The sequence below is a fragment of the Sebastes umbrosus genome, chromosome 4 (genome assembly GCF_015220745.1).
Source record: "Sebastes umbrosus isolate fSebUmb1 chromosome 4, fSebUmb1.pri, whole genome shotgun sequence".
In the NCBI taxonomy this organism is placed as follows: domain Eukaryota; kingdom Metazoa; phylum Chordata; class Actinopteri; order Perciformes; family Sebastidae; genus Sebastes; species Sebastes umbrosus.
The window spans coordinates 1,849,903-1,875,863 of NC_051272.1; the positions used below are offsets into that span (position 1 = coordinate 1,849,903).

At 44.5% G+C, this 25,961-nt stretch overlaps 1 protein-coding gene and 1 long non-coding RNA gene across 2 annotated transcripts; one reads left to right on the forward strand and one right to left on the reverse strand.

Annotated features, from left to right (window-relative positions):
- The first annotated feature begins 370 nt into the window (after positions 1–370).
- nuak1b (NUAK family, SNF1-like kinase, 1b) lies at positions 371–23,392 on the forward strand. Its single transcript, XM_037767211.1, has 7 exons — positions 371–1,741; positions 8,190–8,310; positions 14,050–14,201; positions 15,316–15,381; positions 16,062–16,181; positions 18,518–18,650; positions 19,064–23,392. Exons 1-7 carry the CDS (start codon positions 1,424–1,426, stop codon positions 20,155–20,157), a joined length of 2,004 nt encoding a protein of 667 aa, XP_037623139.1. The 5' UTR covers positions 371–1,423; the 3' UTR covers positions 20,158–23,392.
- LOC119486805 lies at positions 5,674–25,961 on the reverse strand. The gene is made up of 3 exons (XR_005206591.1): positions 25,930–25,961; positions 24,583–24,584; positions 5,674–5,852 (listed from the first exon to the last, which is right to left on the reverse strand). It is a non-coding gene; the product is annotated as an uncharacterized LOC119486805 (long non-coding RNA).

The following is a 25,961-nucleotide window of genomic DNA, read 5'->3' on the forward strand; positions in this document are numbered from 1 at the left end:
TGAGTGTGTAATGCATAGTATGCGATTTGTATATGAAGTATGAGACAACAAGAGTCCATATAGCCAACAGACAGAGCCAGGCTGTTTCCCTGTTTCCAGTCTTTATGCTAATTAGTCTACAAATGAGAATCTGATTGATCTTCTCATCCCAGCAAGGAAGCAAAAATAGTCACACTATTCCTTTAAGGATGTGGATGTGTCTTTTGGAGGTTAACTCAGACAACTGGGAATGGAAATGTGACATCCTTGCTGGAGGTCATTAGGCTAATGATCAGGTATGAAGGGGGGTGTAATTGTGATCAGTTAATATGAGGATCTGTATGAATGATTGCATGTTTTAGACAAAGATGGATGAGGATGGAGGATGGGTCACCTCCTGCACATGATTCCCAGCTACGCCCCTGAATTCAGCAGCAGTCATATCAGAGATGTGAAGAGGAAGAGAGCACAAAGAGGGAAGGAGGAGGAGGAAGAGGAGGAGGAGGAGAAGGTCTGCATAAACCCCGCCTCCGGTCTCGGATCCTCTCGCAAGTCTTATTCACAGCCTCTCACGTTGAGCATAGAGAGAGAAACAAGAAGAAAGGCACACGAAGAAGCAGAAGCAGACTGGGGAGCAGCGAACCGACCATGGCAAAACCTGAACCGTCTCAGCTCGAGATAGAGATAGAGATCGAGTCCGACCACAGCGCGCCTCCTCCAGCCTCGACCAGCAGCTCTGCACGGAGCGTCATGCAGCCGCACAACAGACCGAGTCCAGATGAATGAGGAGCCGTACCTGGGGCCGTGGGCAACATGAGGGTCATCTTCATCCAAAACGCCGGTTTCGTCGCAGCTTTCTCGCCTTTTAGACGTGAGTCGGTGATGTCTGCAGCGTTTAGGACGACAGATGAGGAATCAACCACAGCTAGATCATGCAAGTCCACTGAGGAGTGAGGAGACACATTGATTTAGTCTTTTTTTATTTGATTTGATTATTGGGATAGAGATTGCACATACATTATATAGCCAATATATCATCTTTAAATCCAACATCTGAATACATATTTCATAACATATTGGCACTAGAATGAATTTGCATCCACTGATACAGGACTATGTATGAGGTAATTATGTACCCATAATAGACTCTTTGTGATTACTCCATTAGTGGATTGATTAGACTATATATATATATATATATATATATAAATATATATATATATACATCATGAATAGGTAGGAGGAGGAGAAGTCAGTTCACTTTGATCATTTGATCAACTAAGACAATCTGGAAATGTTAGTTTCCACATGTAATAATAGGCTATGACTAGTAGGCTACACTTGTAATTTATTTATTTATTATTATTAGACCTATAAGTATTATATTATCAATTTATTTTTTAGCTAGTTAGTGAAATATTTAGGGTTAGGGTTCCCTAGTGAGATGGAAACCACTTATTTATCGCCCCACCGGGGGGCAACCCGTCCCGAGGCCCAGAGAGGCCGAACCTCAGCGGGCAAACCGGCGGGGGGTGACCTCTCACCTCCAGCTACACCTCCAGCTACACCTCCATCCCCATCCCTACCTGCCGGCAACTCACCCGAAGAGTCCCCGGCGAGCAGCGATGGGCGGAGGAACTCGGGTGTGAAGAAACACCACCACAAGCACAACCTGAAACACCGCTACGAGCTGCTGGAGACGCTGGGAAGAGGCACCTATGGAAAGGTCAAGAAGGCCATCGAGCGACGCACCGGCAGAGAGGTGAGCCACTCAAGAGACTCTCTCTCTAAGCAGCTGTAAACATCTGGCATGATGCTATTAGTGGCTCAGAGGGTAGAGCAGGTTGTCCACAAATCGGAAGGTTGGTGGTTCGATCCCTGGCTGCTCCGGGTCATATGTCGATGTGTCCTTGAGCAAGACACTTAACCTCAAATTGCTCCCGAAGGCAAAGCCATCGGTGTGTGAATGAGTATTTAGATTAGACCCTGATGGGCTAAGTTGGCACCTTAGCAGCCTCTGCCATCAGTGTGTGAATGTGTGAATACTGACATGTAGTGTAAAGTGCTTTGAGTGGTTGGAAGACTAGAAAAGTGCTATATAAATGCAAGTCCCTTTACCAAGTCCAAGTCCATTAGTCGGCCATTGCATAGGAAGAGGCAGTAAAGCTGTAAAGCTTGTAGTAGCCACTGCAAAAAGGTCCTAAAAATAAGTGCTTTGTTGCTCACAGGCGTGTGCATGTCCTCCCCCCATTGGGAATTCCCCCTGTGCTCAAAAGGGCCCATGGGGCCAGGGAGCTGTGGCTGCACACGCCAGGTCCTACGCGGGGCCTCACGACCGGATGCTGGAGTGCAAATCCGGCTACTGACTGACTGATGGGACTCCAGTGATCCCAGTGAGCATCATGGAAAACAGCTAACAGTCCCCCAGAGATGCTACTAGGGGCCCACTCACATATCTTTTGTCTCAAAGTGTTGTATTGTTTCGGTTTTGTTCTTATTGTGAGTTTGTTTGCATGAGTCAGTCCAACACTTTCTGTTTCTTTACATCAAAAAAAAAGTTATTGGCTCTGTTTGCCGACTATCTGCTGTAATGTCATGCTGACCTGCAGCACATTACTCCAAAGTATTATTTTATTTCCCCCTGTGGCTAAATTTGACTCCTGTGCTCATTCTGGCAGGACATGAGGAACGTTCTGTACACTGAAAATGCCAGGGGGAAACCTAGTATAGGTCAACAATGTCCCCGAATGGTTTCATAGCTGCTGCATGCTTCATAGGGAGACCATAAACCCTGCAGTAAGGCTTACTCTCTCTTGGCCTGTCCCACTTGGCTCCTTGTCCTGTCTGCTGTATGTTTTCCTATTTACTATTACCATGGCAGCAGCTCTAATGTGACGTATTTTACTTTCACTTGCACTGCAAAACTGCACAAAGCATATTGACTGGAAGGGTCATCTTAAATTATTTAGACATGAGTGAGTTTGAGATATTGTTCCCTGTGAAATAACTCAAATTGGCTTGAATATTTTGACTTTTGAAGACTTTTTAAAAAAATGTATAAATGTGTTGTTTGAATGATTAACAGTATTTAACAGCCGCTCACACAAAATTCTGCCTTTGTTTACATTTGTAGTGTTTCTAAAACCATGCTTTAAAGCATACCTGATACCATGGTACTGATGTTTAAAATGACATCTCCTAACCAAATTCTTCAGGAATACAACAGTCCTGCAATGAATCCTACCTTCATGAAGGTTCAGTTATAGAGAGGTGTTGTTGAATCAATTTCATGGTCATTTTGGAGGCTGTAGTTTGTGGTGCTATTGATCTGTATTGCATTACACAGACAGGTGCTTCTGTTATTTAGCCTACCCTCACTGATGAAAATGGGTTGGGCAAAATAATAGAAACACCTGTCAGTATGCAAATCATTATTTGTAGGTCAAAACCCAGTGGCCTAATGCCTTCCATTCTCCTGTAATCTGCTGCACTGCCATGAGCACAGCATTTGGACTTTAAATAGCATCCCAGTAAAGTATAGGACTTCCTCGCACCACTGTGTTTCACGTGGGAGTTTGTATATCTTAGGGAAGTCCTTTGAGATTCAACGCCTCTGCACATGGACACCAGCAGAAAACTGCCCGCCACCTCACAGACGGGCCACGTGTGTCTGGCACTGCGTTGCTAGAGTTTACTTGACCTCTGACTCTCAAAGTGAGTCCCTCGCGTCCGTACGGCCGATACGGCCACGTGGTGAGACTGTTATGTAATCATCCCTACCTTTTTCCTGGTTCAAACCAAATGAGAAGAACAGAGAGAGCTAAGTGAGGAGACAGACTGAGAACGTTTTGTGTGTGACTGTTTGTGTGCACATGTGTGGAATGAGCATGAGAAAGATTGATTAGATGTGGGCACATTCAGTGTGTCAGCGAAAGTGGAACTGAGTGACTGTCTGCTTTAATCTGCGCCGCCGTACGTCGTAGCGCTTGGCAGCTCAGTGGAAACCCAACATTATATGGAGGAGTGCAATTGATCATAGAGATCACAGTGGGGATATGTGACACAAGCCTTTAGAAGATGTTTGTACTCATGAGAAAGAGAGACTGTGTGTGTCTTAATGTAACTGTCTAGATGATAGTAAAAAGGTTGTGGTGACAGCCAGGCCTAAAATGAGCAGTGACACATGAAAGGCTATCCCCAGCAGGAAATGAGATTGAAGGGGAAGGTTAATATCCTGTATGGGGGATCCATGGCAGACAGGAGGGGGTGGGCAGCTAGCACAGAGACACACAGGGAAGCCCCCCCACCATAACAAGAGAGGGACGGCCTCAGTTAAAGGGGTTAGGGAGACATATTAATATGAGCTTAAAGCACCAGATGACATCACTCCCCAACAATGGATTCACTGGGGAGGTACGCGAGAGGGGAAAACACTGACATTCCTCTGCTATATGTGGTGCCGTTGATGAGGTATTAGAAGTCCTCCTCCTGGCTGTGTTTGCGAATATAGTTCTCTGGAAAAGTGACGGCCCTCTTCCTCCCACTCACTCTAACACTGACTCAGACACACTCACACACTCTCAACACAACAGATCGTCGTGATCTTTGGAGAACGCAGAGAGAAGGGTGAGCTTGTGATGAATACTTCATCTATTTTAATGGCCTGAGAAAGCACAGGAAGATGTCAGGCTCTAGTGAAGCGAAACATGGACTTTCACTTCAAACAGCGAACAAGGGGGGTGGTGAAGGGGGGGTCGGGCAGACGAGGACGGCCCCATACCTGGCAGGGGCCGGCGTGGGCAGCAGTGCAGCGCCTGTTTACTGTGAGTGACAGTAATAGGGATCCACTTAAGGACAAGCGTAGCTGTGTCAGCCAGCCTAGGCCAGCTGGCAAGTGGCTGATCTGCAGGCCTGGTTAATGATCCACATCGGGGTCGGGGCAGGCGAACATGAGGAAGAGGTCTCAAGCCCAATGTGGGAGAGCTGGCTGAATGAAGATCATGTCTGTTAAAGATTGATTACTACCCTTTTTGGTTTTAGGCAGCAGCTATACGGAGAGTTTGCATGTAACTTTTGTGGGCCGTTTCTCAGTTGTTGTCTAAATTAAAGAGGACCTATTTTGCTCATTTTCAGGTGCATACTTGTATTTGGGTTTCTACTAGAACTTGCTTACACGCTTAAATGTTCAAAAAACGCTTTATTTTTGAATGCCAACCAGGAAGTTAGCGTCGCCCTGGGTTCCCTCGACATTGGGTTTTGGATTATAGCAGAAAATAAGCTCTGTGGCAAACAAACATTTATGATTCTTACACTTTTTTTTACAGCAAGATAATCTCCACAAATGAACACAACATTTATGGGTTTTTTTAAGTGTGAATGCAATCGCCAGAAGTAAAAAGCTAACGTTAGGCTATAAACAAACTACACCACGGTCCCATGAGCGCCCGTATACACAACGAGGCTGTAAAGTCGGACGAGACAATGTGATGGCGTTTCGTAGTCTCATTTAGCCACAGGTTGGCAACCGTCTTTTTTAAGACACGTAAAAGCTTCAAAATTAACGAGTGGGATATTTACTGACGTATTTTATATCGTAGAACAAAACGTTAAAATCTCTTAAGCTTGTGTAAACCACAGTCTTTATTTCAGGCATCTAACTAATAACCCATTAAAAAAAAACATTGACTTCCAGACAAGTGAACCGTATGTGCTAAAATACTAACTCATTTCCAGGTTTTAGGACTCATTCCTGGAGCACTCTATTGTGCAAATGTGTTACTTTGTGACATCACCACGTTACAAAGAGAAAAGGCGGGTCTTCAAGCGAGGCGTGTCTGGTAGTTCAGGAGCAGTGTTTCTGTGGGGGAGAGTAACTCCCTTTGGCGTGGACTCTGTAACTTTGTAGACCTTTTACATGCACAAAAAACTACATAACACACTAAAGGTAAGGGAAAATGCATAATAGGGTCCTCTTTAATAAATTCCTGAATTACATTTAATCCAGGAAGGTGACTCACATTCTGTTAAACACCAAAGTGAAAAATGTTACTCGCGTTTTGGGGATCAGTGATAAAAATGTTGATGAATCTGATGAGGTAAAGGAAAACATCAGTGTTAAGACAACTTTTACCAATTATGAACGCAGCATGTGGACCCCCCCGGACCTCGTCTTGTTTATTATGGTATCATTTCTTTAAATTCTATGTAATCAAGGCATGCTCTGGAAGGGAACCATTCCGGTTTGGGGTTATTTTTATTGATGTACACGGTAATTAGCTTGGCACTCGCTACTGCCTGTGGTTTCTGCTGAATGGAATAAAGCTGGGCTCCTCAGAATATACTACCGCTTAGCTAGGAGAGGACAAAAGTTTAAACTAACAGAATTCAGAGCGAACCAGACTCTATAGAGGCCCGATCAAAGCGAACCCAGGACTCAATCCAGAATGTTTAGGCTACAATTATACTGACATGTGCTAGACTGTGTGCTCTTTGGAAACCTCTCATTTAAGGAGGACATAGGCTAGAGGTTTGAATGCATCCAGTTGCGGCCGACTCTTTCCCCGGTGCCATTGCCGTGACAGTGAAAAATCGTCAAATCAAGTGTAGTTGTTGAGTGCTGAAGCTCCTGCAGCAGGCCCATTGGCAAGGCGAGTAGACTGAATCACTTCCTCCGCCGCTGCCCATTCTCCTGATTCCTCCATAAAACTCCCAGCAGGCCAGACTATTTCAAAAGTAGGCCATTAGCTGTGGTTAATCAGAATGACTAAAAATAAGAGAGTGGGTGGTGATGTAGTGTCTTCTCAAGGACTTTTTGACGGGGGAGGAAACACGGCTGTGTAGGTTGATACTGACGTCTGATGATTTATGGAGGAGGAGCACTCTGACCTCCATGCCTCCCTGCATTCCTCCAGAGACCGTGAACATTTAACAACTCGCTTACCTCTGTCCTCATGATGCTCGTTGGTCCTCAGCTGTTTCCGGATAGACGGTTGCTATGGAAACTCCACCTTTCACCATGTAAATCTGAATTCTGATCTCTCTGTTAAGGCCCAGACACACCGAGCCGACATCAAAGAACTAGCGATTATGAAGGCTGACTGTTGAGTCACCTTTGTTTTGGCCAACAAGTTGCATTTGAACACACCGCAAAGACTGCAGCCGACAGCCGGTTAGCACGTCCGTTCTGCGCTTGCGTGAGATGAAATAACTCTCCACACCAGCAGGTAGTTTGTATGCGTCATTCAAAAAGGGAAAAAGGAAGACTGAGGACTGTGGATATAGAAGCCGTTGTTATGATACGTGCAAGAAACAAACCAGCATTTTCAGACCATTTTCACACCACTCTCACTCACCACTTGGCTTCATTCCAGATGTTCATGTCGTTGTAAAAATATCCGTGTATTGGAATGATCAGATGAGATGAAGATGAAAAATGAGAAGAGCCTTCTGTGTTTTTTCCTCTTGACTTTACTCGTTGGCTTGCTTTCCTCACTTCCATTTCTCTTCTTGTTCACTGATTCAACACGCTGAACCAGCCAAAAAGTCTCCGACACGGGCAGACTAGAACCAACGGTCACCGACGGCCCCATACTGACCGACGGCCGACTGTCGGCTCGGTGTGTCAGGACCTTTAGAGATGGGTTGGGAGACCCAGCCCAAACACTGACTAATACCTGGTTAAATGTAGGCCCAGGCTCTGAAAGAGTACAAAGCAAGCCTCCATTATGGCATCACATGTCAGGTTGTTTTTCACCCTCATTTTGCTTCATACAGAAAAGAGGCTGAGTAAATTACAGTGTGAGACTAACTCCCTGTTTGACTCATCTGGCTGTCATAACAGCGAGGCCTGCATGGCGAGGAGGTCAAAGGTTGTTATGCAGCAGTGTTAAGTGTTTCTTAGGGAAGGATATGTAGCAATACAGTACATACTGAGCTCACATGTTTTTATTTACTGAGACAGACAGAGGTCACATGGTGTGCAGTATGTACTCCGCAAGAGCATGTACATTTTACAGTGCACTGATAAGATAGTGAATGTGACTTAAATGTGCTTTAGTCTTATTTCCCCGTTCCAAATTAAATCAACATATTTATGTAATCAGTTTAAGTGGACATAAATGAAAATGTGTCGCACCCGAGCTCTCTGTTCCTGTGAAATCTATAATGTTATTAGTCAGCTGATCAAGGCGTCTTCTGTCCTCTGTTTCCAGGTGGCTATCAAGTCGATTCGGAAGGAGAAGATCAAGGACGACCAGGACATGGTTCACATCCGCCGAGAGATTGAGATCATGTCATCCCTCCGCCACCCACACATCATCTCTATATATGAAGGTGAGGGTTTGCTTCACGGCTGGAAATACACACAAACACACACAACAAATCATACACACTCGTTTGTAGGGCTCTCAGTCGACTAATCAGTCGTGTTGGTCTCATTCCTCCAAGATATCTTTAATCGATTATTTGTTTTTTTTATGCTTTTTTCATGCTGTACGACTTATTTCCAAGAAACTTCTGACCTCATCTCTGGTACACACACGATGCTAGCCCTGATCAAACAGAGCGAACGTCTCGCAGGTGAAAAACACGAGCCTCACCATCCTGCCTTTTTGTTGCTCGGTCAGACAGAGTGTTTTTTTGCAGTTTGATGCGTCTTTTTATGTTTTATGTTGCTAGGCAACCACTAAATGAGTGCTAACGTTAGCTTAACACAAACAATGAACTGTACGCGACCCACATAGTTAATTGTACAGTTTAAATGAATGAAAACAACCTATTGAAATGTCAAGTACCGCACTAATTTGCCTCCTGCTGTTTTCTGTTCAGATCATGGTAACTACGGTTGGTAGACTCATGTATATATATATATATATATATATATATATATATATATATATATATGTATATATGTATATATATATATACAGTAGCTCTGGGTATCCAGCAACATCCTCAAGGCCTGTTGTTTTCTGGTCAGATCATGGTAACTACGATTGGTAAAGTCATATAGCTCCGGTTGTCCAGAAAAAGTCACCACGATGAGAAAAAACGGCCAATGACGTCGGACGCTTTTCCGCTCTGAATTGAATTTTTCTCACCTCGAAGCATTTAGGGTGCTCCCATAAAAACGCGAGGCGCACAGAGCGGATAAATGCAAAAGCAGCGCATAAAACACTTCACTCTCATTGAAAGCAATTACAAAAAGAATCCGACCTTCCCTCGGCTCATTCAGCGCTTGTGGCCGAGCTGCAGGATCGTCATGTTATGACACGCAGATGTCATAATAAGACCTGGACTACAGCTCTGGGATGTTATTCATCTCCTCTGCTCTGGGCCAGTAAAAGTCTGGATGGCTTTGACGGTGTGCGTCTGGATCTCTCAGAATGTGTGTGTGTTGTGTGTTGTGTGTTGTGTGTGTGTGTGTGTGTGTGTGTGTAAGAGGGGGGGTATTCTGAGGGATTGCCTCTCCCACATCTAAGAGGTCTCATCTCTTGTCTTCTCTGGTCTTGATCTCAGGGCCAGACATCTGCTGATACTTATAGACGACTGCAGCTGGGAACCAGACTGCACTTGTGTGTGTGTGTGTTTGCACGTATGTGTGTCTGCATTGTATATTTGTGTCTATGTATGAGCCTGTGTGTATATCTAAGGAGACACTGAATTGACCCTAGTCACCCGGGCCTGCACCCTGTCTGACTCTGGTCCAGCGCTATGCAGAGGGAGGAAAGGCCTTAAGCCTTCCCTGGAGCAACATCAACATATATCTACCCCAGGAAGCAACTCTCCAAATATCAAAGCCTTCAAGTCGGGCTTAAACGGCTCCTTTTTTAAAAATATGAGCCCTTTTGAATGACCTTAACTTCACTGGAAGAAAACATAGATTAGAATTAATGGTGAGGTGTAAAGGTTGAACAATTCCCATTGAATTCTTTCAAGATATTGCTTGCGATTAATCATCTCTTATAATGTAGTCTGGGTCTATGTGCGGGCAATTAAAGTCACAAGGCGCTGCGGTGTGAGTCGGCTTCATATGATTTGTGACTCGTGACTGTTTTTATTCCCGTGTCAACAAAGCAACAGTTTGAATGCCCTTTTCAGGATAGCTGCCCTGACACAATGGCAGGCGGCTGTGTGCCACTGCCCAAAACCGGCTTACCCACCGTCCTTTGTTCAGTGTCAAAGTCCCCAGGTCGTTATCAGCCATGTGAATATATGACAAACATCACTATTTGTCATGGGAACGTGCCAGTCGTCAGCTGGAGGGCTGACGTGCAGCCAAGTTCTATGTGTCGGAGAATGATTAAAAGAACACCCAGCTTTATAAACTCCAAGGAGGCTGTATGTTCCTGTGTGTGCTGCTGCTGCCGCTGCCGACTCCACCGACAAACTCCACCAGACTCCACCAGACTCATTGCTCTCGCTCTTTGGTGTTTCTCCTCAAACCCAGCGTTTACTGTTGTGGCCTGGCCTCCGCCCAGCTTCGCTTTAGAGATATATAGGAGGCCCCGAGATTTGTGTATCCGGCAACACCCTCTTCAACAGCCCCTGCTAACTGCCTTGTGTGAAGCAAAGCTGAACCAGATGTGTGTGTGCAGATTGATTTTTACCACTCCCTCACATTCTGCATCCATCAGCATGCTGTGCGGGGGCACTGAAAAAGCGGATTTTCTCTCTTCGCTCCTCAGGCGTAACTGGGTACCCTAGTGCCCGCCCACTTTCTAAACTAAAAACTAAAATGTTAGTAGCAAGTACGCGGATGTAGTGACTGATTGTCTGTAAATCTAAGCTAAAGGAATAGTTTGAATAGTAATGTACACTTATTCACTTTCTTTGCCAGTTAGAAGAGATCAATACCACTCTGGTGTCTGAACAGTGAATATGATACTACAGCCAGAAGCTGTTAGCTCTATGAACTACGGGACTTTTTGGAGTCTACGCTCCCGGCCACAAAAAGAGAAAATTGTTGTTTTTATACGTTTTTGTACGGATAGCATATAACATGTTAATTAGTGAGCTTTAGAGGTGGCGGTAGACAGATTTTGTTGCCTTGGGACAGAGCCAGGATCGCTGTTTCCCTGTTTCTGGTATCGATCTCCTCATCTAACTCTCGGCTGTCGAATTATTCCCTTAGGAGAGAGAGAGAGAGAGAGAGAGAGAGAGAGGGAAATAAGAAGAAGATATACATTTAGAACGGACATAAAAGCATTCACCCTGCTGTGAGTGAAGAGTAGAAGTTTTATTGTATTCATTATACTGCATTCTCTAAAGATGACATAAGCCTAGATAGCAATTTAAACTCTGAGGATATTTTGTCATGGTGGAGCTCAGTTCAGTAGATAGTAGGGCTGTCAATCCATTAAAATATTTAATCGCGATTAATCACACACACAAAGTGCTGTTGAGGATCAGTCAATTCAGTAAATTCCTCCGATATTCCCAGTGTAATCAGGTTTGGATCTGGCTCCAGTGGGATTTTCAGTACAGTGGAGAAGATGCTGAACACTTTGTTCCAAAAGCTTTCTACTTTGGGGCGAAGCTGTGGGTTAAAGTGGCTTCTTGGAACGGACATTTGTATTTATTGTCTATCAATAGTACTCCTCCACTCTTCTGTATTATACTTTGTTATAGTCTTCTCGCCGCCCTTTGCAAGCCTGCAACATTCAGTCTATCATCAGTGCAGGCAATAGGTGCTAATCAGTCAGATGTGAGGGCCTGACCTGTGAACAAAGCCCGCTGAGTGACAGCGAGGCTGTAGCGGTGGCGGCCGTACCCAACGGGCTGTAACAAACCCCAGTTATGTAAGGCAGGTAATTACTCCACCACCAGGGGTCAAAGGTGAATGGGAGTGCAAGCTGAGAATTGGCTCTCCAGGCGCAGCCCCACCACGGATCAACGTGAATGTCACCCCAGGTCACCAGTCCGTCCACCAGTCAGAGCGCTGGATGTGCTCGGCCCTCCCGGGTGCTTGGCTTACATCCCGTCTGTTACCTCCCGAGCAGCCAGACAGTCACAATCAGGGAGCATTACCATCACTCAGCAACTGTGTGTTTTTGTAGAGGATTATATCTTTAAAAGGACCCTGGGAGAGGAGGAGGGGGGTGAGGAAAGTAGTGTGACAAACTATGAAGGTGCTCACTCAAGGGTGCAGAAAGCAGAGGCCCTCACCCCCGGTGACCCCGCTGTGTGGGAAAATCAACCCACACAATACGGAGCAACACGGCTGACTGTGTTGTTGTCAACTCCTCCTCAGTATTCCCTCTGTCTTTCCTCCTCTCCCTGCCGCCTATAACCATTTTCATTCCCTTCATGCCACGGCGCTGGGAGAGAAGTATGCTGCCAAGTTGAAATTATACACCAGAAGGCTAAATACTGACACACAATGATATGTTTGGGGCGCTGCAGTTGGACAGGAATGCATTACAGTAACACACAACTGTTATAGCACTACTTTCTCCGGTCACCAGATGTGGAACAAGTCACCATTTTGTTGTCTCTTCTAAAAGTCAGATTGAAGATAAATTATCCAGTTTCCTTTTCTTACTCTTGATTTGTTTGATCATATCTAAATTCATCTGTCACATGTAAAACAATAGATGTATATTGTCATTACTTTGACTAAGACACAAGAACAGTGACATGAATATTACTTGGCTTCCATTATTATACAGTGCTGCAGGGATGATGTATTTTTGTAGGCCAACCAGGAAGTTAGCGTCAACCGATTTTTCCATTAGGTTTTGGATTATTGCAGAAAATAAGCTCTGTGGCAAACACACGTTTGTGATACTTTTACGTTTTGTTCATCAAGATAATCTCCACTTGTATGATTTTTGATGCGTGAATGCAATTGGCAGAAGTAAAAAGCTAACGTTAGGCTATAAGCAAACTACAGCACGGTCGTGTGAGTATATACAACGAGGCTGTAAAGGCGGACGAGTCGGCGTGACGGCGTTTAGTAGTCTCATTTAGCCACTTGATAGCAACCGCCTAAGTGCTAAAAAGCTAACTCATTTCTGGGTTTTAGGATCCATTCCTGTATTACTCTATACACACACAGAAATAATAATAAAAACAATTAAAGAAACTTAAAGGACTGGTGTGTAGGATTCAGAAATGGAATATAATATTCATAACTATGTTTGCTTTAGTGTGTAATCACCTGAAACTAATGATTGTTGTGTTTTCGTTACTTGAGAATGAGCCCTTCATATCTACATAGGGAGCGGGTTCTCTTCACGGAGTCCGCCATGTTGCTCTGCCGTGTTTCTACAGTAGCTCAGAAACCAAACCAAACTCTGGCTCTAGACTTTCGTGTTTTTACATCACCTGAAGGCCTCCGTAGTTCTCTTGGAAAGGGAGGGATGAGTGGCGAGTACTAAATGCCACTAAATCCTACACACTGGACCTTAAAATATACAAGAAACAGTTGAGTTTTAGTGATTCTCTCTCTCAAAGGTTTGAGTCATGAATTACTAATCAGTAGATATGAGCCCAGTTCTGCTATGAGAAGGGGAAGTCACACCATGTTGCCACAAAAAAAACTGCTGTAGGATAATATATGTGATATGGACACTCAGTATGGCGGCTAAGAATGTGGGAGTGTCTTGTGAAATGTGTTGACATGATGTGAAGTTGAAGTTTGACATGTCAAGGGCATCGCCTGACGCTACAGTCAGTACCCTCGCTCTGTCTGCATAGCTAACTCTTCCTCTCCGTGGTCTGGTTCCTGCTTTCTCTCTGTTTTCACTGCTCTGGTCTCTGAGGAGGGGTGGGCTTGATTGAGTTAACAGCCCCTCCCTGCGATGTTGTGAAGCAGCCAAACACATGAGGTGGGGTTTGGGGTGATGTAACCCTGGGAGAAATGTAGAGATGTAATGTGCTCCTCTGGAATTTGTATCCCGGCTCCAAAACTAAAAAGTGGGGGTTTAATTCTGCTTTTTACATAACAATGTCCGTTTGTGTTTTTAACATGATCGAATGAACCTGGAATGACTTTAGAAGTTGTCCTCCCGTCTCTCTTGCCGTTAATATAGATGTATTATCCTGAATTGTTTTCTTATCATTCCTCAGTGTTTGAGAACAAGGACAAGATCGTGATCGTGATGGAGTATGCCAGCAAGGGCGAGCTGTACGACTACATCAGTGAGCGCCGGCGCCTGAGTGAGCGGGAGACGCGACACTTCTTCAGACAGATAGTCTCCGCCGTGCACCACTGCCACAAGGTGAGAAAACCCATGCTGTGCTATACATAGAGAGAGAAAAAAACATACATTTTCTTGGTCACACACACATCCAGACTTTGTTTTCCAGGCCACGGCGTGCTTATTGTAACAATAACCATGCACCTCCAGCCATATAGCCAGTTAATCTGCAGGCCCTACGCAGGGTGCTTTTCTTGGCGCTGGTGTTTGGGAGTCATCTGTTTCTGAGTGAAGATGGAACACAGGCCAGTTTAATTCAGGCTTACGCTCCGATTACAGCGCGCCAAACAGTCCGTGCATTAATTCGGTCCTCATCTGTTGACGCACTGATGGATGTCCCGAGATACCCCCAAAGCTTCTCCCCGTAGATTCAGCTCCAGCCACACCTCACCAACTCCCATCAAAACCCCCCAAGGTCCCAGGGCTTGTTTGGATGGGATCCCCCCTCTTGTCATCCTCTCCCCCCAGCTGGAGATAGGGATGATGTCATGGTCCTCAGATCGGAGAGTCCCAGACAGCCATGAATGATGAGTCATCACCACCAAGCACTGCCTCCCACCGGGTGGGGTGGTGTGAGTCACTGACACAACAAGCAAACAACCATTTCTTCCTTGTGTCCACCAATCGTGATCATGTGAACACGAGCTCCCTGCCAGGCGATAACCAATGGGAGATGCCATGCAGAGCGCATCCCGGGGGTGGGGTGGAGTGACGGGTGAAGTCACTCCTCCACATCTGAGCTGGGTTCTGTCTGTCTACATACCACATGTTAATTCCAGGGTTTTTCTTTTTAAAACCCAGGCATTAACAGTATTTTTTAATCCCTCCATGTTGTGAGAACATCATTCATACATGGTGGTAATTACAGGATCGTGTTTATGTGACACATGTGAGTCGATTTTAAAAAAGAAAAATCACAACAGATGTCAGCATGAAGACCCCAGAGGGGACAGGACCAATTAAAGAGTACGAGCCCAACAGGCTGCGTTGATTTCCCCCGAGAGCCATGAGCTAGCTATGTCAGAGTAAATCATCTCTTAATACAATGGACTGTTTATTGCTCGGATGCATCTCTCGTGAATAATGCATCGATTGACGCATCACACTTTGTTTTTTTGTCTCATGTTTCTCTCAGAATGGAGTGGTGCACAGGGATCTGAAACTGGAAAATGTGCTACTGGATGAAAACTGTAATATTAAGGTACGTTTCTATCTGTGATACGTTACGCACAGGATTATGGCTGCATCCACGCTAATACCTTTTTGTTTTAAAATGTAAACAATCTCCGTTCAGACGAGCGTTAAAGGGCTGTTTCAGAATGAATCTCTGTCCATACACATGACTATTCACGTACACTGGGCACGTGCGTGCCGGTGTAAACAGGAAGCAGCGCTGGACACGGGCATTGATGTAAAAGCTTGCCTCCTGCAAATGTAGGCAGTAGTAGCTTTATAAAATGCAGAATTTAACTGCACAACAGCTGCCAGCAGAGACAAATATGTCAACAACGCTTGTAACTCCGTGTTGAATTAACCACTGGTGGTCGAGGCTGATGTCATTTGTTTTTATCCGTAAAAGCTTCACATGTCGGTGTCTGTGTCATCGTTTTCAAAGGTCTCCGTTTCTCTTCGTCCAGACTAAAACAAGAGTTTTAAAACTAAAAAGGGTTCAGCAGCGTTTTCAAACGTCTCTGTTTTAGGGGCTCAAACGCCGGAGTAGTGTGGACGCTAGGCATAAACGTAGCAAAAGTTACGCGCTTTAAAACTAAAACGTGTTAGTGTGGATGTAGCCTATAATACCCCCACCTCAAATGATCTATGTGTGGGGGATTAACAATCACATGGCTGCTGTCAAATTCACACGTACCCTTTTTTTTCCAGATTGCTGATTTCGGGTTGTCCAACCTCTACCACAAGGACAAGCTGCTGCAAACCTTCTGTGGCAGCCCGCTCTACGCTTCACCAGAGATCGTCAATGGGAGACCTTACCGTGGCCCAGAGGTGAGGAAACCAAACAATGACAATGACTAAGACCCCGTCTGTTTGTGTGTGGACTTCATTTCCAGGACATGATTTCCTTTTTTGTATCCATCATTATCAATAGTCTGTGTTTCCATTCACATATATATATTTTTTCCTTTGTTTGGGATTACATTACAGCAGCAGTTCACACAGACATCTTTTGCTTTACTTTTACAGAATGATCTAATATTTCATTTAGATGAAGAAAAAATAAAAACTTAAAGGTCCCATATTGTAAAAAGTGAGATTTTCAGGTCTTTTACATTATAAAACAGGTTTAAGGTTCAAAATTTAATAAAACATCCTCAATTGCGGAAAAAAAGGAAGTTTTTACGCTCACTTGAGGTGGTTTTCGCCTTTGTCATCAAAGGGTTGATGTGCTGAACGGGATATTGAAACGCCTTTGCCGAATAAATTCTGACGTAGCGAACATTTAACTCACATGACTGATCAGCTGTTTTCCGTTGTCTGCGTCTGCGTCTTCTCGGATATTCCCATAAAGTGCGAATGCTTGTCTTCGTCTCCAGACAGCATGAAACATGGTCAATACTAGCTGACGTGAAAGAACAATTAAAACTTGCCCAATTGAAACACATTCCTGAAGACCTCTCTTCATTTCTGTCATAGAGAGAAAGCCGACTTGTTTTGTTTCCAGTTCGCAACCTCTTCTTCTTCTACTCTGTTTACTGACGGATAACAGCCATGCGTAGCCTATAACACCAACTTCTGACCAAACTGCTAGTGTCGTCCCTAGCTGTTACATTTGGTATGTACCTCCCAGATTGCTCACCTTATATAGCTTTCATCATTATGATCTCACTAGTGCTTATCTTCATCACGTAGGCCGTACACAAAGAGGTGGATCGGCTTTATTTTCTGCTTCTTTGATGGGATTACTGTTGGTCTCCAGTCAAAGGGAGGTCTCTCTTGCAACTCCACAGTGGGTCAGCTCAGATACTGTCTGCACTCCTTCCCTGTCCTCCCCTTCCTACAACGTCTGGGCCCTTTGAAGTAGGGAACTGGAGGATGGTTTTTTCCTCACTTTCTCTTCATCTTGATGGGATCGGAATGAGCCTCCGCAGCCTCAAAGAGACGCTCACGGTCAAAGTCAAATAGTTTTGGTGAAAGAGAGTGAAAATGTCTCCCCGATGCCACTTATCTGGCAATTCCAGACTCATTCTGAAGGGCGTCGTCTCTGAAATCGCATCAGTTACATAAAACAAAGCAACGGAGGGGGGAAGAAAAAAAAACTGGCATTTTTAGATATTCAAGTCCAACCGTTCAATTTAGCGTAATTCACTATAATTTACTCCAGAGTGCTAAAAACTACAGCAGTCCGATTGCAATCAAAATTACAGAACCCCGGTTGGGGTGAGGCCACAAATTACAGCAAACACAGGCAACGAAAATAGAACACAACAATAGTGCGTGCCCTGTCTCGCCCTCGGGAACGGACCAATGGCAGCGGGAGAGAGAGAGAGAGAGACATTCTTGATGTGGGTCCAGATCCTTAGAGGAAGTACACTAGCTCTTTAACCGGCCCTATCTGATTTCCTCTTCCTAGACTATGTCTCAAAGCTTCAGCTACCGCACATTCCTCAGGACGTCTCATCCTCCCTTAACCACAGTCAGTTCACACACACACACACACACACACACTGAGACAGGTCATCTGCTGATGACTGAATGGCAGCGCGTCCCCGGCGAGTCATCAGAGGCCAGGATACCACGACTCTGCCATCTCTGCTGGACTCATTACCCTCTTCCACTCCCACCGCTTCCCACGTGGCTCTGCACCTCCTCATCGCCCCAGACACAAAGTCTTATGTAACCGCTTACTTAGAAAGCCACATTGCATTAGGTTGGTGGTCAAGAAAGTGCTTGCTTCTGCCTGACAGGGGAGGAGAGAGTAGGGGATTTATCTGTGTGGAAACTAGCCATTTCCCACCAGAGAACTGGCATGTGTCATTATTTCTGTGAAAGAGAAGCACTGCGGCATCACAAGCTCTTTAACAGAGATGTCCTTGTGTGATGTTAGTGTGAAAACGTGATTGTGGTGCTTCTTATAAATGTCAAAATAACTAAAGAGCATAAATCAAAGGTCTGTTTTGATGTCGAGCAGAGCTGATCTCATTCCACAACATTCATTATAATGCCATGAATCACTAATCAAAACAGGACTCTATTGCATAACCAAATATAACACACCTCAAGCGTTTTGTTTTTATTGGCCCGCTGAATACACTATAATTATATGTCTTATTTGATGACTGAATTAACTAGTTAATAACCTTTTTACTGTTTGTTTCCCCCAGGTGGACAGCTGGGCTCTGGGGGTGCTGCTGTATACCCTGGTCTACGGGACCATGCCATTTGATGGGGGAGACCACAAGAACCTCATTCGCCAGATTAGCAACGGCGACTACAAAGAGCCCACTCAGTCCTCAGGTAGGCACTGCAGGAACCTCTGTTTCTATTTCTCTCGTTTTTTATTTTGTATTGCAAGGAAAACACAGCTGATCCCAGCACCCTTTATAAAACTATATCATAAACTATACTTAGGGTCAGTGAGGTACACCATTTGTCAGAAACTGAAACCATTGACCCCCGTCTTTATGTCTATAAATTGTACAGCACTCGCTTCTTTATGTAAATTCCAGGAAATACTCGAAAGTCTTTGAAACGTCGGTCCATAAACTGTTGAATGGAATATGGATCAGAGTGCTCTCAATGTACAAACATAGTAGAATCTGCACTATCCATTACTGTATGCATGATGCTCTTTTTGTCCAGACAGTAGAAAGTCAATAAATACTAGTATGAGGTGGCTTACAGATGGTTCTGGTTCTGTTTCCTGCTAGATGCCCGTGGACTGATCCGCTGGATGCTGATGGTGAACCCTGAGCGCCGGGCCACCGTGGAGGACATCGCCAACCACTGGTGGGTGAACTGGGGCTGGAAGAACAGTGTGTGTGACTGCGAGACCCAACGCGATCACGGGGGCTCGCCCATGCTGGCCCGCTTCATCGACTGGCAGAACCGCACTGAGCCACGTGGTTCTGGAGCCAAGGCTGCAGCCATGCCCACGCTGCTGCGCCAGAGGCCCAAGAAGTCCAAGAAGGAAAACGTGGAGGCGGGACAGGCCCACTGCGGAGCAGAAGACAAGCCGGGTCTGAAGAGACCCAAGGGGATTCTGAAGACCCGGGTCACTGAGGAGCAGCGGTCTGCCAGTCTGGACGAGGTGGAGTTGGGCCAGGCGGCGCTGCCTCAACAAGACGAAGGGGGAGAGGAAGCCTCGAGCCCAGATCAGGAGGAAGAGGAGCTGAGTCTGGGAGGAGGCTCGCCAGCTAAGATGGTGCCCTCTCTGCCCAGGAAAGGCATCTTGAAGAACAACCAACAGCGGGAATCAGGGTACTACTCCTCGCCAGAGCGCAGCGAGTCCTCCGAGCTTTTAGGGGGTGCCAGCATGTCTCTGCTGGCCACCTCGCCGCCTAGGAGAGCGATGGGGAGAAAGGGCATCTTGAAGCGAAATGGCAAGTACTCCACCTACAGCGGGCCTCCCTCAGCGGCGGCGGTGGCCGGTGTCCTCGGCGAGCCCTCTCCTTCAACCGACTCCGGTCTGTCCCGCAGTCAGAGCCGGCCCTCCAGTATAGTCGGGGAGGACAGCTCTGTCTTGTCCCTGTCGCCCAGCTCCCTCGGTGGCGCCGAGTGGCACTCCTCCACCCACAACCACCGCCCAAACATCAGGGCCTGCGTCTCGGCCGAAAACCTGCTGCAGCTCGCCAACTTCAAAGGCTTCCAGGCGGCACCGCCGCACCAGGGACCCAAGTTCAGCCGTGGCCCCAAAACGAAAGGCTCCCCGGGGGACAATGGCAGCTTCTCCTTGCTGGGGGACCTGGAGGACATGACTCAGGTGTACCAGCAAGCCCTGGACATCAGCAGCAACCTCACCTAACAGACGGGTGGCAGAGAGAGAGGAAGCAGAGGGATTTGAACATGACTGTGTGTGTGTATGTGTGTGTGCAGATGTTTCTAGGTGGCATTAACGACCAGTGTGTTACTGGGATACACCTTTTGGGAAGTAGCGGTTTTCCAAATGGGGCTGAAATCTTGATGGAAATGATATGTTTTATTCGCACATACATACACACACACACACACAGATGTACACACTTCTCTGGCCAGAGGAAATCCAGTTAGAGGAGCCGGCACGAGAGAATGCCACCCAGTCTGCTTTCTCGGCCCGCCCATAGACTTTGCTGTGTTCAACATGTTTACATATTCAGCAAGAAAGGCAAGTTAGAATCACAAACGCAGCAACCAGAAACTGGTTGGCTCTCCTTGAACGCCACCCGTTTTGAGTTTACAAAAGCACCTTAAAACTCACACAGAGCACATGCTTTTGTGATCTTTACTTCCTTTATAAAAAAAAAAAAGAAACAAACCAGGGTCTTGTTCCAAAAATAACTGACATTGCTGATTATTTATTAATATTTTCGTAGCTTTTAGTTTTTAAGTGCAAAACTGGTGGGGCGCTGGCTGTTACTGGAAGAGTCCAAAAGTCTCCAACTCTTTGTGTGGAACTGACATATATAATTATGTTGCTCAGTGATGAGAAACATATATATACTCAGCATATATAACTGCGTCTGCGCATTTAAAACACGCAGGCAAATATACCTTCATAAAAGCGTATGTCCTATATATGTGTATGATACTAGGGAATATGTAGGAAGTGCCTTTTTTGATTCATAATGACAAATTATGTATGTCATTTCCTTTTAAAGTGGAGGGAAAAAGCCAGACCGACCTGTCACCAGTTGTGCTTTTTTTTTTTTTTTTTTTTTTCTTTTAAATGTTATTTGTGAATGTGGAGAGACCCAGGGCCTTCAGCGCACAGCTGACTAGCTTTACTTGTTTTGGGGGGTTCAAAGGTCAATCTCAGATCAAACAGTCTCGTCTCCTCCTTGTAGAATCACACACAGACATGCCAGAAAGACCTCCTCTGTGTTCTTTGTCAGTGTTTAAGCCCGTAGTTTGGTTTGTCAGCAGTTTAGGTGGTTTGGTTTGAGCACGGATTTGCTGGCAGCACCAGAGGTCTGGAGGGACTCACCTAGCGGGGCATTTAGTGGAGGGAGATGGCGCAGACACCATCTCACAGTCCTGGAATGTGCCTGGCTCTCTTAACCTCGGTTGCTTCTTATTTTCAAGGCTACCTGATAAAACAGGCTGTTTAGTGAGTTTTGTTTTGTTTTGTTTTTACCAAAGACACATACGGTGGTTTCCGTTGTCAGACTAGTTAATATTTCACCCAGAGATCTTCAAAAGAGCTAAACAAGGCGGTTTGTTTAGCCTGCTGATGACACAGCACATTCCTCAGACAGGAGACGTGTCGGTGCTAGAGATCTCTATCGGCCCCGGCTCCGACTCAGCACAGGTGGGATCTGCGGTGCTGCGCTCAGCCCTCCAGCTGTGTATACTAGTCCATTATGTCAACCAAGCACAATTAGCCAGCTATTGTTTTCATTTTGAGTGTAAAGAGAGAGAGAGACGGCGCAGTAGAGATTTATAGCTAGAGGGGAGAAGAAAAGGGTGTGAAAGAAAGAGTGACGCTTGGAGAGGTGGTGAGATTAGAGAGGACTTTCCTGCTGTGAAACGCAGGAAAAGGTCGAGGAGTTAGATTTATTTTTTGAAGGAATCGTTAAGTAGAATAGTGAAAGTAAAGAAAGTGAGTAGAAAGAGTAGATGGAAAGTTGTTTTTATACCAAAGCTTTGGCATGATTCAGGGGAATAGATAGGTCAGGGAGTAATGTGTCTTTGACTTGGTGAATGAAATCATCCCCACATTGTTTTTACCTCACGTTTTGTTTTCTTTTTTGAGTTTTTATTTGAGATGCCGGCGGCTGTTGATACAGCTTGTCTCGAGGGTCAGTCAGCGTGTGATTTGTGCGTCCTGCATGGCCTCAGATAGTTGTGTTACACTTTTCCACTGCAGCAGAAAAAAAACAGTGGGAGAACGGTGACTGACATCATCCAGAATATCAAATGATGCGGATGGAAAACCACGCAGTAGATGACCCCGAGGAAATAGATCACATGTTGAATGTTTTCAGTGGTTCCTTCCTCCGGTGTGTGTGTTGGTGTGTGTGAAGCAAAAAGGTCCTGGGTATTGATTCACAATGAAAGACCGTATTATATTGCATTTTTATTGCCTTTTTTTTTTGTATTGCATTTTATTGTCAACTGGATTTACAGTGAGAAAATTATACTATGTTAGTATTTTTGTTTTATTATGCTTCTGTTTTTGATTTTCCAAAATATAAGAAACTTTATGTTGCTTTATGTTATGGCAGAAAATAACGTCCTTCCAGAAACGGACACATCTGATCTGAAGTTTGCTACACCAGTGTGGGTGAGAGAAGCCCTTTAACAACCTCTAAATGGCAAAACAAAACAACTGAATTAATTGGAATAGGGCAAGAATATGAACAAATATATCAATAGCTGACTCTTAAGAAAAAAGCATTTGCACCTCTACCATAGCAGGGGAGGTTCCAAAATGCTCATCAGGAGGAAAAAGGAAATAAAGCAACGGAAAGAATCTGATGATGAAACTCTAACGCTGCCAAACTGGAAATACGTGGTGCATATCTGTTAGTTAGCAGAAAGTCTAATCATAGGAACACTTGACTGGATATTGTTATGACAATAATAATAAATTAGTATTATTATGTTATTTAAGTATTATTTTCGTTACGGCTCATTACTATTGATGGCTATTGCCACAGTCCTGGACTGCCAAGGTGGATTAAGTTGCGTGCCTTTGGTATCTTTTATGAACCTTTTTTTTTTTTTTTTGATAATGAAAAATATTATCGATGTGTTTTTATACTTGTATTTATTGGTGATCAAGCCATTTAATTTGTTGTCAAAATCCTCCCTTGTTCATGCTTTGACCTGCTTCGGACTGTGTGATGTGTTCAGGACGTACTGCACACAAAACAATGTGAGCGTTATAGAGAGTGGTATCATCTCATTGTGAAGGCGGCGGTCAAGCGTGTATTTTTTTAAGATTAAAAGGTCCTCAAATCCTGTAAAAATGTCTTAATTCATCCATCCGGGTGTATTTCTACTCAACACAATGCCTCTGTAGTACTGTATCAACTCAAATAAATGGATCTTGAAAGTTACACGTGTGTGTTTTATATGTTGTGTGTTGTCATTTGAGTTTAGAAAGTGCTAATTAAAAGTGTAATTTAGGACATAAGTCACTTGAAGTGGACGAGGAAAATGCCAATAAATATAGGTATAAATGAGTCTCATGAGGGATCAATACTGAAGTGTATGACATCCATCCCATTCACAAAATAGGCCAAGGTTGCTGTCTCTCACACACACTACCAGTGTTAATTTAATCTATTTCCAGAGTTCAAGTCTCCAGACTTCAAGCCTGACTTCCAAGGAGCCGCTTTCAAAAGTTATTTCTGGTGGAATTGGACAAATAAATATTCCCAGAGGTCAGACAGCAATCCACCTCTCGTCTTCTTACAGCTGGGACAAGTGTAAGACAAACTATTACTGGAGAGATGTCCTAATTTCTTTTCCTTTTTTAAGAATGTGTGACCCAAAAACCCACATGAAGGCATGAAGGAGGACAGCAGTGGCGATCCACATTGCAAAGGAGTTCTATTTTCATCCTTAACTTTAATTAAATTAATCAATTGGGGCAAAAAGGTTGAGGTCAAAATGCTACACTAAAAGAATACAGGTCAGTTTGACTCTGAAAGACTTTGTTAAAAACTCACAGCCTGCTTAATAGCAAAGAAAGCAGAGCTACTAACAAGGAGAACGTGCCAGTTTTTGGGGGACTGAAATCAGCCAATGTTTCCACACCGTCTCAATCTTCAATTAACTTGATGGATTTTAAAGTGATACTCCACCCAAAATCTATTTTTAAGCATTTAAAAGGCATTCCCTGCAGGCTTGAAAGGTGGCTGTAAAAGGTTTGCTGTATTGTCCCTCGCAGAGCGCAGCACTTCTTCTACCGTCGGCTACAATAAAGTCCAGACAAGAGCATCCAAACATCTATAGAGACACTGGCTGCTTGCAAATTAGATTAGACCATGGTGCAGATTAATGGAGGAATATGTATTTGATTTGTATCTTTTGTTTATTTTTTTTTTTTATTTTTTGTATATTGTGATTTTGTAGATATTATTTATTTATTTATATATGTTTATTTATTTATTATTATTATTATTATTATTATTATTATTATTATATTAATATTATTTTGCATACGGGAGTTATTTGATTTGTTGTCCAAATGTGACAATGTTCATGTAAAAAATCAATAAAATACTAATTATTAAAAAAAAACATCTTTTGAGAGTTTTTAAGCCATCTCTGCAGACCTCTATTCCTAAACTCATGATGTTCCAAACGTATCATATTTCAATCAAAATGATGTTAAAGGGAGTATTTGTAACTTCTTACACGTATAAATCATTGCTGGTCGGTGTCCCATGTGCACTTGTGTGTGGCTCCGCTGTTCAGACTCAGACTCCAACACAAACTACAGTGAAGCACCAAAACCTCTTGGTTGTATCTAGTGAAGCCCGTCTGTTAAACAGTGATGGCCGCGGTCGGAGGACGCGGGGGAGACCGTAGCTTTGGTCTCCAGGGCCGGAGTCTCTGCTGTACTCTGCTCCTCTGCCTGCCTTCACTCACACACCGCACTCGTTCTCACTCTTTCGCTCCACCTCTCACGTGCATGCTGCTCACTCCACACTGCAGAAGAGTTAGTTTAGCTCTGAGAATATCTAGTGAATGTTCAGTGGACGTTTGTGCAGAAATAACTGCTGCAGCTCCTCCAGACCAACAGAGGTTTCCCGTGTCTTGTGAAGTGACGGGGCTCCGCAGAGAGAAACGTTATCGTCTCTGACCAAAACTCCGGCGTCTCCCCCGTTCCCTCCAGCCGCGGTCGGGAGGCTGAGGCGGGAAAAGCCAACACTAGGATCAGCATTGATTCATGGAGAGACCTTGGTCTGGTCAGCTAACATTACTGCCAAGCAGCTGAAATATAGAGTGATATTGTGCTTTTAGCTGACGTGTGTCTCCTCACTGTGTTGAGCGATGCTCCTTCATGTCTATGTAGAGCGAGCACAAGCGCGAGCAACAGGACGCTGACTTTAGTTGACTTAACGGCCACAGGTGTCGCTGTTAACAAGCAATTTCTGATTCTTACAAACAGTCCCTTTAAAGGCACAACTTTTATGTCATTCCTCACACACGACCCTGTTAAGCTCTTTAGTGGGCATACGCACATTGGTTTACGCCCACCTCCTGCTCTCCCATTGGTCAGGAAAACTGTCTGTCTGAAGTTTGTTGCTTTGTTATTTTTGAGCGAGATAGATTACTACTATAGTAACAATAATAACATAATTAATAATTGATCTATTTTCCCTCAATGTGGCCCTAATAGTCCGTCGTAGTTTTAACCCCAACCATGTAGTTTTTTTCTGTAACTATAGGGGTTTAATTGCCTGAACCTAATCAAGTGTTTCTGTTTACTTCACAACATTAAGCATGTACTTACTGCAACCAAAAAGTGATGCCGAGGGGTCTGACAAAGCGTCAGTAAGACGAGTTGGGATCAGAACGCGTTGTTATTTTTCTAATATCGGCTGTGCTGCAGCACCACTTTTCAGAATAACTCCCTTTGGACTGGACTTTGTAACTTTGCAGACCTTTTAGATG

Coding starts and splice junctions, on each gene's coding strand:
- nuak1b (XM_037767211.1), top strand. CDS start 1,424: ATGGAAACCACTTATTTATCGCCCCACCGGGGGGCAACCCGTCCCGAG. Junction 8,311..14,049: donor CATCATCTCTATATATGAAG/GTGAGGGTTTGC, acceptor ATCATTCCTCAG/TGTTTGAGAACAAGGACAAG. Junction 14,202..15,315: donor CCGTGCACCACTGCCACAAG/GTGAGAAAACCC, acceptor TGTTTCTCTCAG/AATGGAGTGGTGCACAGGGA.